This window comes from Octopus bimaculoides, chromosome 7 (assembly GCF_001194135.2).
Source record: "Octopus bimaculoides isolate UCB-OBI-ISO-001 chromosome 7, ASM119413v2, whole genome shotgun sequence".
Taxonomy (NCBI): Eukaryota; Metazoa; Mollusca; class Cephalopoda; order Octopoda; family Octopodidae; genus Octopus; species Octopus bimaculoides.
The window spans coordinates 75,253,418-75,269,762 of record NC_068987.1 but is presented as its reverse complement, the minus strand read 5'-3'; the positions used below and the strand labels follow the sequence as shown (position 1 = coordinate 75,269,762).

Genomic DNA, 16,345 nt, shown 5'->3' with positions numbered 1-16,345 from the left:
CACCGTTACGGCGCTAACTGTTTTCAACTGAATAGACGTCAGTGATTAGTAGAAATTATCGAAATAAGACAATTTTTCACATGAAATAAATTCGAATACAAAAATTTTTTTCCTGTTCTATAACACAAAATAGATAAGGATACGAAGTTTGAAAGTCTTTCGGTACCAAAAACACTACATAAAACATAAATGAAAACCGGTGCCCCCGTTTTGAAATAGATCCAAGCATTCTAGTGAATTAATGTGAATACGAGCACATAAGTTCTTTAAAGAGTTGTGACTCGAACTGATTCCCACAGTCAGTGATAATCCTTAAGTTTGCACCAAAACGTGATATCCAACTTCGCACAATGGAACAGCTTCAGGCCAATGCGAAAAACGGTCGATACACGTAAAAATATAGCTGAAACCACGGCTAAAAACTAATCTTCGGTGGTGCTCGGGAACTAAAGGACGCGGAGAACCGGTTGAAACATCATATAATATAGTCCGGTCAGGAGTCGGCAATGGAAAATATTCATATTTAGTGTGCAAGCTCATCAGATGAGGCAACCAACGAACTCGATACAGGTTGGTCAGCAGCTAAAGTAGACAAATCAATCTCAGAAGCAGACGATAAGGAACATACAGGAAGCCGCGATAAGGTGTCAGCCACTATATTACCGGAACCAGAAATATACTGGATATCACTAGTGAACTGTCATATAAAATCCAATTGCCGGGTTTCGCTTAGCGAGTATTTGTCCGATTTTGATAATAAAGCAAATGTGAGAGGTTTATGATCAGTGAAAATTGTGAATTCTCGACCCTCGAGAAAATGACAAAAATACTTCATAGCTAGGAATATAACCAACAGTTCTCTGCCAAAAGTGTTGTAACGAGATTCAGTGGGATTGAGCTAGTGAGAGAAGAATGCCAAAGGACCAGTAGTAGAAATAAAGTGCTTCGTAGAATGAGCAGGCTTACTGAGTTGAAAAGTTAGGTTGGTTAGGTCAGGAAAATTACTCAAGAGAGCAGGATATGGATCTCCAGAAACAGCGATGAAAAACGTCGGGTTTATAGCAGGAGTAGCTGAATGACGACCAGGAATCGATAAAGCTGTAGAGCTATCCAGAAGACGCTGGTTACGAACATCCACCTGCAAAGAGAAATGGCATAAAATGTCTGCTCCCAAAATCGGATACGGCAGGTCAGCAAGAACAAAAATTCACTTAAAATCCCTATGAAGCGACAAATTCAATGAGAGGGAAATTTGACCGTACGTCCGAATGGGTGAATGATTCACAGCTTACAAAGAAATGTCCGAAGGAAGAGGTGTATTCGTAAGAAATTTCACTGGCCAAATACTACAAAATGCACCAGTGTCAACCATGAGTAGCTTGCGTGAATTAAAATCTACGAAGAATGTACGACTCGGCGTCTGGCTATAGGGGACTACTGACGTACTCAGAGTTTCCTGTATTAGTTTCCCTGGTGCGGGGAGGAACAAGGTTGAATGCACCTTCTCAGCAAAACAGCCATGATATCAACAATATTGGAAGGAGGCAGGAGAAAATGAACGCTTTAGTATAACATTTTGTAAATAACGAGTACACTTTGCTGAACATTTGGTCAGAGAAAAATATCAGTAGTCGAAACATTTCAGTGTGGTTCGTGCATGCTGTCCTGGCGTAGGCAAAGAGAGATAGAGCGATCCGTGCTTCTTGACGTCTTCGCAGAAAGAGAGAGAAAGAAAAGATCACAACCACCGGAATATATAGGTGTCAGTTGCGACTCTACATGGTGGCGTTTACCAGCAAAGAGGCGTAATTCAGTTAATCTCGCTAGCCTATTATAAGTTAATTATACGCTTTATTGTTAACAGGTAAAAATGGAACATGACCGTTCCAAGAAAAAAAATTTGTTCCATAACGTCGGAATAATGAAACGAATGTTCTGGCTTAGTTCCATGAGACAATGTTGTGCTCATCTTAGTAATTTATATAGGTAGCTTGTATGCTTATTTAGAGAGGGAAGAAAGATATTAAGGGGGGAGAAAGAGAGAAGGTGAATGGATAGATACGAGCGCTGTCTGCCATCGTTGATTTTTAATTTTGTTGTTTGATCGTTGGATGTTGCAAAATGAGCACATTGATTAGTTTGGTTATCGAAAAACAACTGATATCGAACTTAGCCTATCTGAATGAATATCTGCGTCTATCCTCAATTTGATTCTCCGTCAGTGTGTCCATCTGAGTACATGTCTTTTTGTTGCCAGCAACTTTGGATTTGTCAGTATTTTGCTGACATCAGTCTATCAATTTGATGTGTAGCTGTTGAGCATCATTGGTTAGTTGTTTTTTCGTAGTGTCAACTCTCATCTTGAAAGATCTAGTTTGTTTTCGAAGAAAACAATTTGAGTTCAAATTGAGGCAAAGATCTGCTACGCTTGCATTACATATAAATGAACATTTATCACTGCAATGTGCAAACTATCAAAGTGAAACAACATCTTTTATGGGTGTTGAAGATTTTATAGTTGGAATAGAAGAAAAATTAATTAAATGAATGCAAAAAGATTATATGATATATTTCATTCCATTAATTTTAAATTTATTTCACTTAAGAAAAGAAAATGGAATTGATTTCTAGCAAGGCGATTGTTTCCAATCAACAAGGTTACTGGAACTGACAATGTGCCTTCCGTTATTTTCAAACTTTGCGCTCCAGAAATTACTATCAAATTCCCCAATCTCCTTAATCTCTCACTGTCTACAAGGATATATATACCCTGATCTTTTGAAACACGCTTCAGTGTGTTCCATTCCGAAGTAAGGTAAATCCTCTGATTCCTCATCTCTTGAATCAATAGCTTTATATTAGATCGCACCATCGCTACATGTGTTGACGAGGCTCTATGTCTCCCACTTTCAACCAACTCTCTTTCTTCTATTCATCAATGTCCTACTTGCTGTCACATCCAACAACGTCCACTTTTATACAGATTATATTATAGCGAGGCCTAGAATCAACCGAAACTTTATAACTTTAATAACTAGGCCCAGACCACACTTAAGTTAGGCGACGTGTACTGGTTATTAACCAATCAACTTGCTAGACTATCACCTCATATTAGAGAATGTTCTGTAGTGTTCCAGGGGTTTCTGGGCTTTTGTAGTTATATAAGCACAACGCACATGAACAAATCAGAGAGTGATGCACTTTAGAAGCACAACCATCAAGCCCTTACTTCAACAAGTTTTCCTTGGTTGAAGTTCAGCCCCGAGTTAAAAGGAATTCTTCAGCTAGTCTGGACAAGCATTATTCCCGCTCTCCTGCGAAGCTAATATCTTTTGTTTGTAATTATTTAATTACAACTACGTTCGCTTGTAGCACGCTAGATTATGCTACTGGCAAACTATTATATGACTATGTAAACACTAATTTACTTCGATAAATTGAAATGTCATTTCAACAACTTTCATGATTGGTTAATTTTGGAACAGCACGCAACTTAACTTAATACAAGCCAACAAATACTCATGCAACGAACACGACAATACAATTTTAATTTCCTCCTAACTTTTCCCATGCATACGCATCAACCACATACAGTCTATCATCACACGCCAAACCTACATTGATTCCATAAGCAGGGACCACATGAGCGTCATCTGGTGGGGGCTATGCCAATCTTGACTCTTAGGTAGTAGAATGAGTTCGACGCCCGACTTAACACCATCTAGTGCTTGCATGCCTTTAGCAGACTCCACTCTGTTGTAAGTAGTCAGACCAGGTCTCTTGTTTTGGGGAAACCTTCCAAATACTGCAAAAATAAATAAATACTTGTGCAGCACTCAACTAGAGTTCGCTCAGTCGCTCCGGATTATGGATTTTGCTATCAGCGAGGATTTCCTTGACCGAAAGCACATTAGACACGAACCCCTTCCCTTTATATGTATTATATGTATGCGCAGATAGATAGATAGATAGATAGATGGATGGATGGATGGAAACAGACACACATGCACACGTACATTTGTACATACGTACGTGTGCATGTATGCGCGTGTATGTGTTTTAATATAACGTTGGTAAAAAAAAATATGTGCAACACTTTAAGACGAAGTCAGCAAAATTTATTTGTTGTTTAAACTATTTATAGAACTATAATAATAAATTCCACGAAACCTGCATATTAAACTATGTTTACATGTCAAACAATTTTTCCCCCCTTTTACTTAGCGATGCTGAACAGAGTTCTTTGCCCTCGTTCCCATCACACTCGGTTTATAATAATAATAATACAATTAGTCATTTCTTTGTTTCCACATATTCTACATGTTTCTTTCCAATAGTAGGCTACGAAAGCAAAGTTGCTTGTTTAGTCGGTTAGTTATGTGTATATAAAGATGTATCACTTAGTTTCTTCTTTACTATCGTTTAATGTCAAGACTAATTTTGTAAATGTTTTGCATGACAATGACTTCTTCACATTTCTGCATCTGTCACATCTAACTATATTGAATAGTGAAGAGAAATATTAGAAAACAGTAAGTTGTGCACATATATCTCTAATCATGAACAACTTGAGATTAATTGCATTGATTATTTTTAAATACGATGAGAAAACTTTAAAAATAGTCTCCTAAGTCTGTGAAATTTCTATTTCTGTTTGTTATTCACCGAAAATATTTTCAAACAAATTTTTCGAGAGGCATAAATCAATGTGCGCTACACGGTTTTGCTTTTCGCGGATCACTTAATTATTTCGTTTTCCATGTATCACTTAGCCATTTCACTTTTTACACTTATGTCAACTACACTACACGTAAAAAAGATATAAAATTACAGTTTTAAGAAAATATGACTTGTTCAGAGTTGGAAGGTCATCGATCATGACCTTTTTTTTTTTGTTTCAGAAAGAGAGTGGTAGTAGGTTATCCGACCAGAGATTTGGCTCGAATGCTTACAACAGAGTTCGTCCGATAAAAGCATCCAAGAGCCATGTGATGGTGTTTAACTATTCCAGGGGTTAAATACTGCTCAAGAGTAGGAACAATCGCTTCTTTTATATTCTATATTTTGCTGTCTACGCCTTTTCTCTCTCCGGACTTTGGTGGCACTCGGCGATTTATAGAAAATGCTTGTCCAAAATGCTGCATAGAGGGATTGAACCCGAAACCACACAGCTGATTGTAAAGTAACAAAATATAATGAGCAGACCCCCACCTCCATCCTATTCTTGAAACATTTAAATCAGTAAGTAAAATAAATAAATTAGAGAAATAATTTCAATAACATATTTATAAGTGAAGGCACAATAGCTTTGACGATGTCTTTGTGACAGGCTAAGTTCTTTGATGTTTATTCTTCGTTTCCTCACAATTGATTTTGAAGAAATTGTTAGGTCAGGTGCGAAACTGGCACCAAGATCGAACGTGGAACCTCGTGATTGCAAAGCGATCAAACTCATTTTTATACTCAAAATATTAGTCAACGTAGAATTAGTTAAAGGCGATCTTTTGAATTCAGTATTCCACTTTATCGATTAACAGATGTTTGGCGGTCGGCGAAGATTTTCTTTTTCTTTTCATATTCTACCTAGCAACTTCGATACCCTATTCATGAATTAAATTCAGTACTCTATTTATTTCAGCATTTTATCATTTTAGTGTGAATTCTCTGGAGAATGTATCAGATTATTTAGAATTTATTATGATGGAATATAAATTTTGGCAAAGTTACTGTTTACCATTCCGTTCTCACTTTGTCAAAAGAACTTTTCATTTGACCTAGATCATTCCATATTGCCTGTCACTTCTGATGGTGCTTTGTCGCGACCTTTAGTTTGGTCAATCTTTATCTCTCCATTTGTCTTATGGCAACTAATTTTCTTTCAGCTTACGTCTACCAAATCCACCCAGGTTTTGGTCAGCCCTAGTTATAGGAAGACACTTCTCCAAAGATCTTATAATTGTGTTGCTTGTAAAAGGATCTCGGTCAGTTTCAATGATATTGCCTGTTGTCAGGGAATATTTGGGGTTGCAGTTGGAGTTTTTTTTTTTTTTTTTTTTTTTTTTTTTGGAAGGATGTGATTGTATCAGATAATTTAAAATTGTTTCTGTTTTTCATTGCTGAATTATTTAAGATATCAGAGTGAGTGAAGATAAAATAAATTTAAATTATTCATTTAATGAATGATTTCAATTATAATAATAATAATAATAATAATAATGCTGTAGTAGTAATCATTTTAAACAAATGAAAATAATATTGTTAGAGCAATAATTAGTGCCGTCCTTGATGCCACCAGTGTCAAAGTTGCCCCTAGCTGCTAACTGACAGAAGGGTAGTCCTAAATTCAGTTCTACAGCAACAATAAAAATAAACATTCAAAATAAATTCTGTTCATTCTTGTATCTTTGGGTGTTCAATTTTCTGTTTCTTTTGTATAGATTTTACCTGTCTTCAAATTAGATAAAAATAAATACTGTTGTTTAGCCCCAGATCACCAGCTGCCAAATCTTCCTTGTTAATTAATACAACCACTATATTTGAAAACCTGGTAGACAGGTGTCTACTGTTACCTGTATATCAGTATAGAGCTTCAGTGACACGTTGGAAATGAAAAGATCTCTGATAGTTGGAAGTTAACGAAGGGACATAATACTTTTATAAAATAGTTTTGTTGATATTAACATTGCTACACTACAATCATTGACAGATCTCAAATAAGCCTTCTTTCTACTTTTACCATATATTGCAAAGATGGAGATTTTATAGACCACACAACCTTGATGGTTGTTTTCATTTAAATATTAAGATATTACAGTTTCCACCATTTTCACTTAATCTTTGCTAAACTGAGGTTGTATATTCACTAGGGGATACCCTCATTGATAGTGAGGGATTGGATTTGTAGCTGCTTTGAAGGGTTTTTTTGTTGCATGCTGTTAATGTTTTGAGAGATAGGACATATTATTGTTATGTTGTTGTATGTAGTGGTTAAGTTCTTGTGCTGTTGAAAGAGATGTTTTAGAGGTTGGTGTTTCAATATCCTTTATATCTTACAATACTGTTTCATTGTTTCAGGGTATTGCTCACCTTTGATTCACCAAGAAATTAATAAAGGATAGGAAAGACTGAAGAATAATCTTATCAAGATGACATGTAATGTCAGTTACATAACTTTGATATAATTTATGAAATTACGAAGAAAAGAATTAAAGCTGTAGTTTATGACCACCAAACAACAATATGGAGGAGACATGTGAGAGTCAGACTCATGATGAAGCAAAATCTGAGAAAAAAAATATATCTCATAGGACACAGTTAAATACACCAAAGAAATTCTACACCTGTAATATATGCTTACTGATATTCTCTGATATTGACAGTTTGACTAATCACAAAAATATCCATGCAGATAAAAAGCCATTCCTGTGTAATGTGTGTGGTAAAACCTTCTCTGAGAGTTCAAAATTAACTCGTCATAAATGCACACACACAGGTGAGAAACCATACCACTGTGATATTTGTGGTAAGACCTTTTCACAGAAAACTAATTTAACTCGTCACAAACATGTGCACTCAGAAGCAAAACCATGCCAATGTGATGTCTGTGGAAAAACTTTCTCAACAACTGGAAATTTAGCTTCTCATAAATGTATTCAATCAGAGGAGAAATCATTCACTTGTGAAGTCTGTGGGAAAACGTTTTCTAAAAGTAAAATATTAACCATCCATAAACGTATTCACATGGATGAGAAACCATACCACTGTGATGTCTGTGGTAAATCATTCTCCCAAAGTGGGTATTTAACTTACCATAAGCTTATTCACACAGGAGAGAAACCATACCACTGTGATATTTGTACTAAAACATTTTCTCGAAATGATTATTTGAAACGTCACGTACGTGTTCATACTGGGGAAAAACCATATGAATGTGATATCTGTGGAAAAACATTTTCTGGAAGTGGAAATCTAACATGTCATAAACGTATACATACAGGTAGTAAACCATACCATTGTGATATCTGTGATAAATCATTTTCAACAACTGGAAGTTTAACTTCTCATAAACGTATTCATTCAGGTGAGAAACCATACCAGTGTGAAATTTGTTTGAAATCATTCTCTCAAAATGGACAGTTAACTAATCACCGAAGTGTTCACACAGGTGAGAAACCATACCACTGTGATGTCTGTGGCAAAAGATTTTCTATAAGTGGTGATTTATCTCGTCACAAACGTATTCACACAGGTGACAAACCATACCAGTGTGATATCTGCCGTAAAAGGTTCAGTGCAAGTGAAAATTTAACTACTCATAAACGTATTCACATAGGTAAGAAACTATACCAGTGTGATGTCTGTGGTAAAATATTTGCAAGGAGGAGGTATTTAATAATTCACAAACGTATTCACACTGGTGAGAAACCATATCATTGTGCTATTTGTGGTAAAACATTCTCTCGAAAGGAATATTTAACACTTCACAAATGTATTCATTCAGGGGAAAAACCATATCAGTATAATATCTATGGTAAGGCACTGACAGAGAATTCTGAATTGACTTACCTCAAGCAGCTTACCACAGATGATAAATCATACACTTGTAATATCTGCGGTAAAACATTCACGCATAATTTGGTGTTAGCTATTCATAAACGTATTCACACAGGTGAGAAACCATACCACTGTGATATATGTGGTAAAGCATTTTCAATGAGTGGAAATTTATCTTCTCATAAACTCACCCATTCAGATAAAGAGCCATATGGGTGTGATGTGTGCGGTAAAGCATTTTCTGAAAATGATCTTTTAACTAAGCATCGAAGTATGCACACAAGTGAGAATCTACATCGTTGTGATAAAACATTTTCTCAGGCTAAAGATTTAACTTCTCACAAACAGACTCACATTAATGAAAAACCTTACCGCTGTGATAGTTCTGATAAAGAGTTCACTGTAAGTGAAAATTTAACTTCTCATAAAAATATTTACACAGGTGAACAACTACATCAGTGTAATACCTGTGGTAAAGTATTTGCACAGAAAAGAAACTTAATAAGACACAGATATATCCACAGCAGTGGGAAGATGTACCATTGCAATATATGTGGCAAGAAATTCTCTCGAAATGAGTATTTGACACTTCACAAACGGATTCACACAGGAGAAAAACCTTATCAGTGTGATATCTGTGGCAAAGCATTCTCAATGAAGAAGAGTTTAACTAGTCATAAACAAGTTCACTCAATATAAAAACTAATGGATGGATGCAAATATGGTCATGTGGTTGGCTTCACAATCACGTGGTTGTGATTTTAATTCCACTGATTGGTACATTAAGTATTTTCTGCCATAGCTTCAGGCTGATCCTAGTGCAGGAGTTTGTTGAGTGGATTGTATCTGTTGTTGGGTGGTACATTTAGTCCATTGCTTAATTAAGCATTATCACCTAGTCGTTGGGTGTCTTTAGAGGAGACCACTTAAAAAAAAAAATTCAGACAAGGTCATCAAGTATCATGATTGCTGTTCTTCTTTCCCATATAATTCTACACTTCCTCTTCAGACAAGCCATGAAGTCATATCTTATAATGATGGTTGTATCTCGATATGTATATATGTGACTAAAAAGAAATCTTCTATCACCTTTGCTAATTAAGTCAGGCTATAGAGATTTCAATTAGTAATAATTTCAAAAGCAAAACTTCTACATGCTGCAATCCAAGATTCAACTAGGAGCTATCAGATCTTCAGTCTAACTCTCTCTTTACTGAGCTGTTTCAAGTATATGCAAATGGCTTCATAACTTATATAGAAATATATTTACTGTCATTAAAATGGAAATGTTTTCTTAATGGGTAGAGAAAGAACTCATTCTTAATTAACTAGTTATTAAAGGTACAAGAAGTTTGTTGTATTTTTATACAATTTTACATGTTTTTGATTTGAAATGTGAAATATATACCAGAAAACTGCTTGAGGTTGTGGTGGGGTATATTTCTGCTAGTTGTCACAATGAAAACACTCATTACATAATTAATCACAGTCCTATAAAAGTAATTATTGGAATTCATATAAAATGTTGCAAAATTTGTGAAAATTATATTTATAGTGTTTTCAAAACACTTTAGTTGCATTATTTTGAGAAAACTGTATCTTTCCAGTAGTTGAAAGTTTTTTCCCCCTCAAACTAACAAAAGTTTGAGAGCTTTTCTAATTTTATTTCTCTATTTTTCATTAACTTTATTATAGAACCCACCATAACATTGTATTTAAGCTGAATGTAACAGTTTATGTATCATTATAATCATTAACATGGTCATATCGTTGTGTAAATGTTAAAATTTGTAATTGGGCTATTTATTAAAAAAATGTGTCTATGTTTGAAAATATATATTTGCTTGATGTTTACCTGAAATACAGAAGCAGACAAGAAGAGGAAAAAAAAACATTTTCATGAGATATTTCTACAGTAATAGTTATTTGAATTTTAAAAGATGACACTTTTATGTACCTGAATTTTATCTGTCCTGAAGTATTGTTTTAAAATATGAAATGGTAAAAGATGGAACAAATCAGCAATATAATGTAAAGGAGAAGGAATAAATAAAAATATATTAAATTGCTTGAAAATACAATGAATGTATCACATGTTTGTTTTGTATTTTAAAAAAGGCACAATTTAAAATTTATTCCTTAAATTTTGACTCTATAGAAGATGTAACCAACTGTAAGCTTTTCCCTTGTTTGAATATCTGAATGAAATTATAATTTATGTATTGTTGATGGCACAAATCTTTTATTTCTCGATGGTATTGCACCAGTAATGTATTATCTACTAATAAATAGAAGACTAATGATGCTGTGTAGCCTAGTGGTCAAGGTGTTGGATTCCTGATGTGATGTTGTTGTCTGATGTGACTCCTGATGTCTGATGAGATTCCTGATGTGACGTTGAATTCTCTGAGTACTATATTGTATACTTGAGCAAAATATTTCATTTCATATTGCATCTGTCCACTCAGTTGGAAATGTGTGCCAGCAAAAGCTGGGAGTAACCCAACCTTGTGACAAATTTGCATCTTGGTCAGTGAGATGTATTACACTCTGGGTTGCTCATGCACCATGGAAACTTGAAGAAGCTCTGACTCTAATGATCCTGTAGACTAATGTCAGACCTATTTCTTTTGTATCTCTCTTTTAACTTGTTTTAGTCATTGGACTGCAGTCAAACAGGGGCACCACCTTGAAGGGTTTAGTTGAACAAATCAAATCCCGTGCATATTTTTATGTCTGCTACTTATTCTTCCAGTCCCTTTGGCTGAACTGCTAAGTTACAAGAATGTAAACAAACCAACGCTGGTTGTCAAGCACTGGTAGGGAACAATCACAAAGACGTACTCATATTTATTATATATATATATATGATAGGCTTCCATAATGTTTCCATCAACCAAATTTACCCACAAGGTATTAGTCAGTCTGGAGCTGTAATAGAAGTCACTTGCTCAAGGTATTGCACACTGAGAACCTAAAGCCACATGGTTGCAAAGCAGGCTTCTTAACCACACAGCCATGCTTTCACATATATATATATATATATAAAATAGGTATATTGAATTAGGAGTAATAATTTATTCTAACTTGTTTGTGTGCAAAATCAATGGATAAAGTATAAAATCTTGAATTTAAAGATTGTTCAGTAATGGTAGGTAATTAAGAGAAAGAAAAAAAATGAGGAAAATGCTCAGAATATTCTGCACTGTGCTTCATGAGTTAATTTTACTTGCCATATGGTGTTCATGTTTGTGGCTTCCTTTAAGAAACGTGATAAGGAAGGTTCATTGTGTAGAGAGGTTAATGTTTTCCATGTTTTTAGAAGTCATGTAGACTGCTTAGTGCCTAATAGACAAAAAGTTTGTGATGAGAGGATTTCAATCCATTGTGAAATTTCCATTTTGTAAAAAGAATCTCTTTACACTCTTGGTTTTTCAATGTAACACATTTGGATTCATTGTGAACTGAATGTTTAAGTTTGTTTATATAAGTTCTATAATTTATTCATTAGCTTTCTATCCAGACTCTATCTACCTTTCCATTCACTCTTGTAAAAGTATAATACTTTTACAAGAGTGAATGGAAAGGTAGATAGAGCAAAGATAAGTTCAGCTAGAATAAGATGCCATTTGGTTCTGTATTGGAGCCTGGGACTATTGTCACATTTGAAGCATAGCAGTAAAAAGTGTAGTTCTTAGCCAAGAACTAGTGTACTTTGTTGATGTAAAAAATACTAATGACAGGATTTCAGGATGTAGGGTGAATTAAGACAGCTACAAGGAGATGAAAGAGCCAGAAAATGATTGAAGTTAGGTATAAAAGATGTAAGTAAAGCCAGGATCTGCAGAGAGTTCACTTATGTAGGGTGTTACAAGAGCTCTCTTCAGTTCACCTTAAAATGCTAGTAATATGGTTCTTTTTGCAGAATCTACTAAAGAGCTGCAGAAAAAAAAAATTCCTAGCATGGAAGAATTTCTGAGTGTCCTAAAATCAGTAAGGCAAGAGCCAAATGTATATATATTGGAAATGGCGAACACTATAACAGAATGCCAACTGCGAAATAGTTTTATCTGATGTAGCAAATAAGACATTAAGAAATTAGATACTGTGTGTTGAATACAAGTAGGATGTCACAAAGCTGTCCCATAACGTCGAATGTGCTAAACATCGTTATTGGCAATCCCCAGGAGTTGAGGATGATTATCTCCAGATTTAACTTCTGTCTCTGTTGTCTTTGAGTACAATTTTCATTCAGCTGGAAGTGAAATAATTATGTGGATAACTGATGGTTGGTCATTCGTACGATATGGCCGCCCCACCGAATAAAAGCCCGTTTCAGGCAACAGTAGTAATATTAGATTAAAATAGCTATCTGTGTATCATACATAATGTAAATACATCTTGAAAGGCAAATTTACTGTGGTATGCATCCTGAGATAGTACCTCTTATGGACGTGTTGTGTGTAAAGACAATACACGTCGGAGGCAGGCGAAAATCGTCCAGCAGCAGCTGATGAGAATGCCAAATACATTTCTGCATCGCCGAGCGTTGTCAATAGCATATACTTGCAGTCAACGGCACACTTAGACGCAATTTGCCGTTACCAATATAGGAAAGCAATGATTAAACAATTGTTGGTGTTGCGAATAGCCATCTGGCTGAATAAAAATTCCATTAAATGCAACGGAAGCTGTATTAGATTAAGTTATCGACGGTGAAAATAAATGTGGAATGACGTGGGTTTGCAAAATAACTGTCAATATGCAACCTTATGAAAACTTAAGTTCGACGCTAGGTTTTGAAAAACTGGACGAAAATTTTATGTTGGATTCAAAACCATAGTTTGTGCAGAGTTGTGGTCGCGCTTAATCCTTGGCGCTGCCGCATTCCCGCAATTGTGCAGATAATTTGAAAGAGCATTGTGAATGCATCTGTGTGCTTTAGTACCGAAACAGTTGTGATAGTAACAAAATCGCGGAGGTGTCTCTTGAGGACTGAATGAACGATAATAGTCCGAAAATATCCCCAGCCTCCTGTATTTAACAACTGCATAAGACCCATTTTTGCCTATTTAGCAGACAGAAACCGTGGGTCATACATCGCAAACTACGGTATATATACGTACATGACAGTGGTTCTCGAACTTTTGGCATCACCTTCCCCTTTCACCATGTTTGAGATGCTATTCCTCCTTATTGTCAGGTCATTCCTCATATTGATTATCCGAGGGGTGAATTTCAACCAATTTACCTATTTTCAGCAGAAGAATCTTAATAGCATCCCAAAATGTACAGAAGTTTATGTCAACTGGACCACTAGTATGCACGGAAAACCACAATTTTAGTAGAAACACCGTCTTCTCTTCCTCCCCTGAAAGTTTATCATCCCGTTCCCTGAATTCCTGATACATAACATGACAATATACATATGTATATATATATATATATATATATAAGAAATTATTTATTCACAAAAACAGACCATCTGTCATTTTATTTACAGCAAAGTAACCAGCTGTATTATGTTCGACTCTGTTTTGGAGAGGGCAACTCTCATTTCTAGTGACATTCAGTTGATTTCGTGACTTCGTTTTGATGGCAAGGAAAGTGGAAAACGCGGTCTCACACTCATATGTGGTTAGAAATGGCATCAATACTTTAAGAGCCATCTTTGCGACATCAGGATATGTCTGTGCCATTTCAATCCAAAAGTCAGAACAACACATTTCACGGAAAAAACATTTTGCACCTCCATCATTGACCAAATCAATGAACTGCTCTTGAATTAAATTGTCTTCTGTTGGTAGACCGCTAACATAGAGCACAAAGAGATTCCTGATAAAGCGGAAGCATTTGTCAAAGTCATGAAGATCAAGAAAATCAAGAGAATATTTCTCTGCCAAGTATTGATACGTGTTGGTTCATAAGTTCAACGATATCGTCGTCGACTTGAAGCTCGTTTTCATGTTTAGTTGAGGAAATGATGCAAAGTTCAAGCTTCATTTTGAAAGTAATTAGTTTTTCATGAGAATGAAACCTGGTTATATCTTTTCCTTGCAGTCAAAGATTGACGGCATTCACTGACTCGAATATGACCAGCAAAATTGCCAAGCAGACCAGAAAACGAACATCAGGGAATTTGGCGTACAAATCTGGCTTGGTATCATGTAAAAAATCGTGGATTCCTTTTCGTAGAAGGAAGACCTTCTTTATTGTTTTTCCCCTCACTTATGAGATGGCTTTCGAGTGTTTCGAATTCAGAATCACTTTCTTTGCACAACTCGACAAACAGACGGGAGTTGATTGCGTTTGCTTTGATGAAGTTCATCTTTGTAATCACGGGATTCAGAACATTTTAAAATCATCGGGCATAGTTTTCACCATTAGTGCTTGTCGATAAATTGTGCAGCGTGTGCCAATAGTAGTTGGAGATTTTTCTTTCACCTAAGTCTGAAAACCGGAACGGCAGCCAAACATCTCCTGCGCACCGTCGGTGCACACCCCAAAGACATGCTCCCAATTGATATCATGTGCCTCAAAAGATTAGTCCACTTTGTTAAATATTTTCCTTTCGGTTGCTTTGGTGCTGAGGGTTTTGCAAAACAGGAATTCGTCCTCCGGGTGATTGTTTTGTACAATATCCAGAGTGTTGGAGCACTACTTCCCTTTGCCATGACTGTTATCCAGCCATGCGTTAGTTGGTTAGTTCAGCCAACTGCTTTGCCTCGCGCATAGATACACACTGCTGCCAATCACAAAGTCACCGTAAAGTCTAGGTCAGTCCCAGCCAAGCCTCCAAGAAAGTCAGATGTAATTTGTCACGACGCTGTCGGAGTTCAACACTCTAGAACTGAATAGCGATTTATGAACTGCCGAACATTTTATCCTGTTCACATTTCACAATATACAGTAATAGTAAGCGTTACATGTTATTTATGCTGCATACGCCTTCTTCTGGATTTGTGGCCCTATAACGAGTAGCTCGAACATTTCTTCTGTTCCTTTAGGACACTGTTATACCATACCTCTGAATGATATACCCTGTATGCTGTCAAGCAAACCTTGATTTAATGCTATCGTCATTTCCTCTAATAATAAATTACTATGTTCTATTAAACCTTCTGAACTTTGTCTATTATTGCATTACAAGGTATCATACTACCGCTATTATAAAATGTCAGATGTTATTTTAGCACTTATTCACTAAAAATTAATGATTCCGAGCTAAAAGAATTGCAATCTTCACTCGCATCGCCACTAAAAATTGGTGATTCAAGTGAACCTCTAGATCTTTCATCTTGAACTTGCACTTGATAGAATATGCATCCTTCTTCCAAGGAAATACACAGTGTTCTTTCAAATAATTTCCTTTGAATATACCTACTAACTGTAGCTTAAATTTTGTTACGAACACATTAGCAAAATTAACTGCCGCGGCAGGTGTTCATGGCTCATTCTTACATCTTTTGTAAGGTGGCGAGCTGGTAGAAACCTTAGCACGCCGGGCGAAATGCTCAGCAGCATTTCGTCTGTCTTTATGTTCTGAGTTCAAATTCCGCCGAGGTCAACTTTGCCTTTCATCCTTTCGGGGTCGATAAATTAAGTACCAGTTGCGTACTGGAGTCGATTTAATCGATTGGCCCCCCTCCCCAAAATTTCGAGTTTTGTGCCTAGAGTAGAAAAGAATATATTATTTACAACGAAGGCGGCGAGCTGGCAGAAACGTTAGTGCGCTGGGCGAAACACTTAGCGGTATTTCGTCTACCGCTACGTTCTGAGTTCAAATTCCGCC

General features: G+C 36.0%; 2 protein-coding genes across 3 annotated transcripts; one reads left to right on the top strand and one right to left on the bottom strand.

Annotated features, from left to right (window-relative positions):
* The first annotated feature begins 4,386 nt into the window (after nt 1–4,386).
* Nucleotides 4,387–10,642, top strand: LOC128246971 (zinc finger protein 62-like). 2 transcript variants are annotated; one of them, XM_014927270.2, is made up of 3 exons: nt 4,387–4,532; nt 4,902–5,241; nt 7,075–10,642. In XM_014927270.2, exon 3 carries the CDS (start codon nt 7,240–7,242, stop codon nt 9,250–9,252), a length of 2,013 nt encoding a protein of 670 aa, XP_014782756.1. In that variant the 5' UTR covers nt 4,387–4,532; nt 4,902–5,241; nt 7,075–7,239; the 3' UTR covers nt 9,253–10,642. The 2 variants fall into 2 exon arrangements, with proteins under 2 accessions (XP_014782756.1, XP_014782755.1); XM_014927269.2 differs by lacking the exon at nt 4,902–5,241.
* Nucleotides 10,643–14,021: 3,379 nt separating this feature from the next.
* Nucleotides 14,022–15,636, bottom strand: LOC128248354 (zinc finger BED domain-containing protein 5-like). Its single transcript, XM_052969443.1, has 2 exons — nt 15,579–15,636; nt 14,022–14,449 (listed from the first exon to the last, which is right to left on the bottom strand). The coding sequence occupies exons 1-2, from the start codon at nt 15,634–15,636 to the stop codon at nt 14,022–14,024; spliced, it is 486 nt and encodes a 161-aa protein (XP_052825403.1).
* Nucleotides 15,637–16,345: the final 709 nt, after the last annotated feature.

Excerpts from the sequence above, each read along its gene's own strand:
- LOC128246971 (XM_014927269.2), top strand. The coding sequence starts at position 7,240 with ATGGAGGAGACATGTGAGAGTCAGACTCATGATGAAGCAAAATCTGAG.
- LOC128248354 (XM_052969443.1), bottom strand. The coding sequence starts at position 15,636 with ATGACGATAGCATTAAATCAAGGTTTGCTTGACAGCATACAGGGTATA. Across the intron at positions 14,450-15,578 it reads ACAGGGTATATCATTCAGAG|AGAAATATTCTCTTGATTTT; the intron begins GTATGGTATAAC and ends AATACTTGGCAG.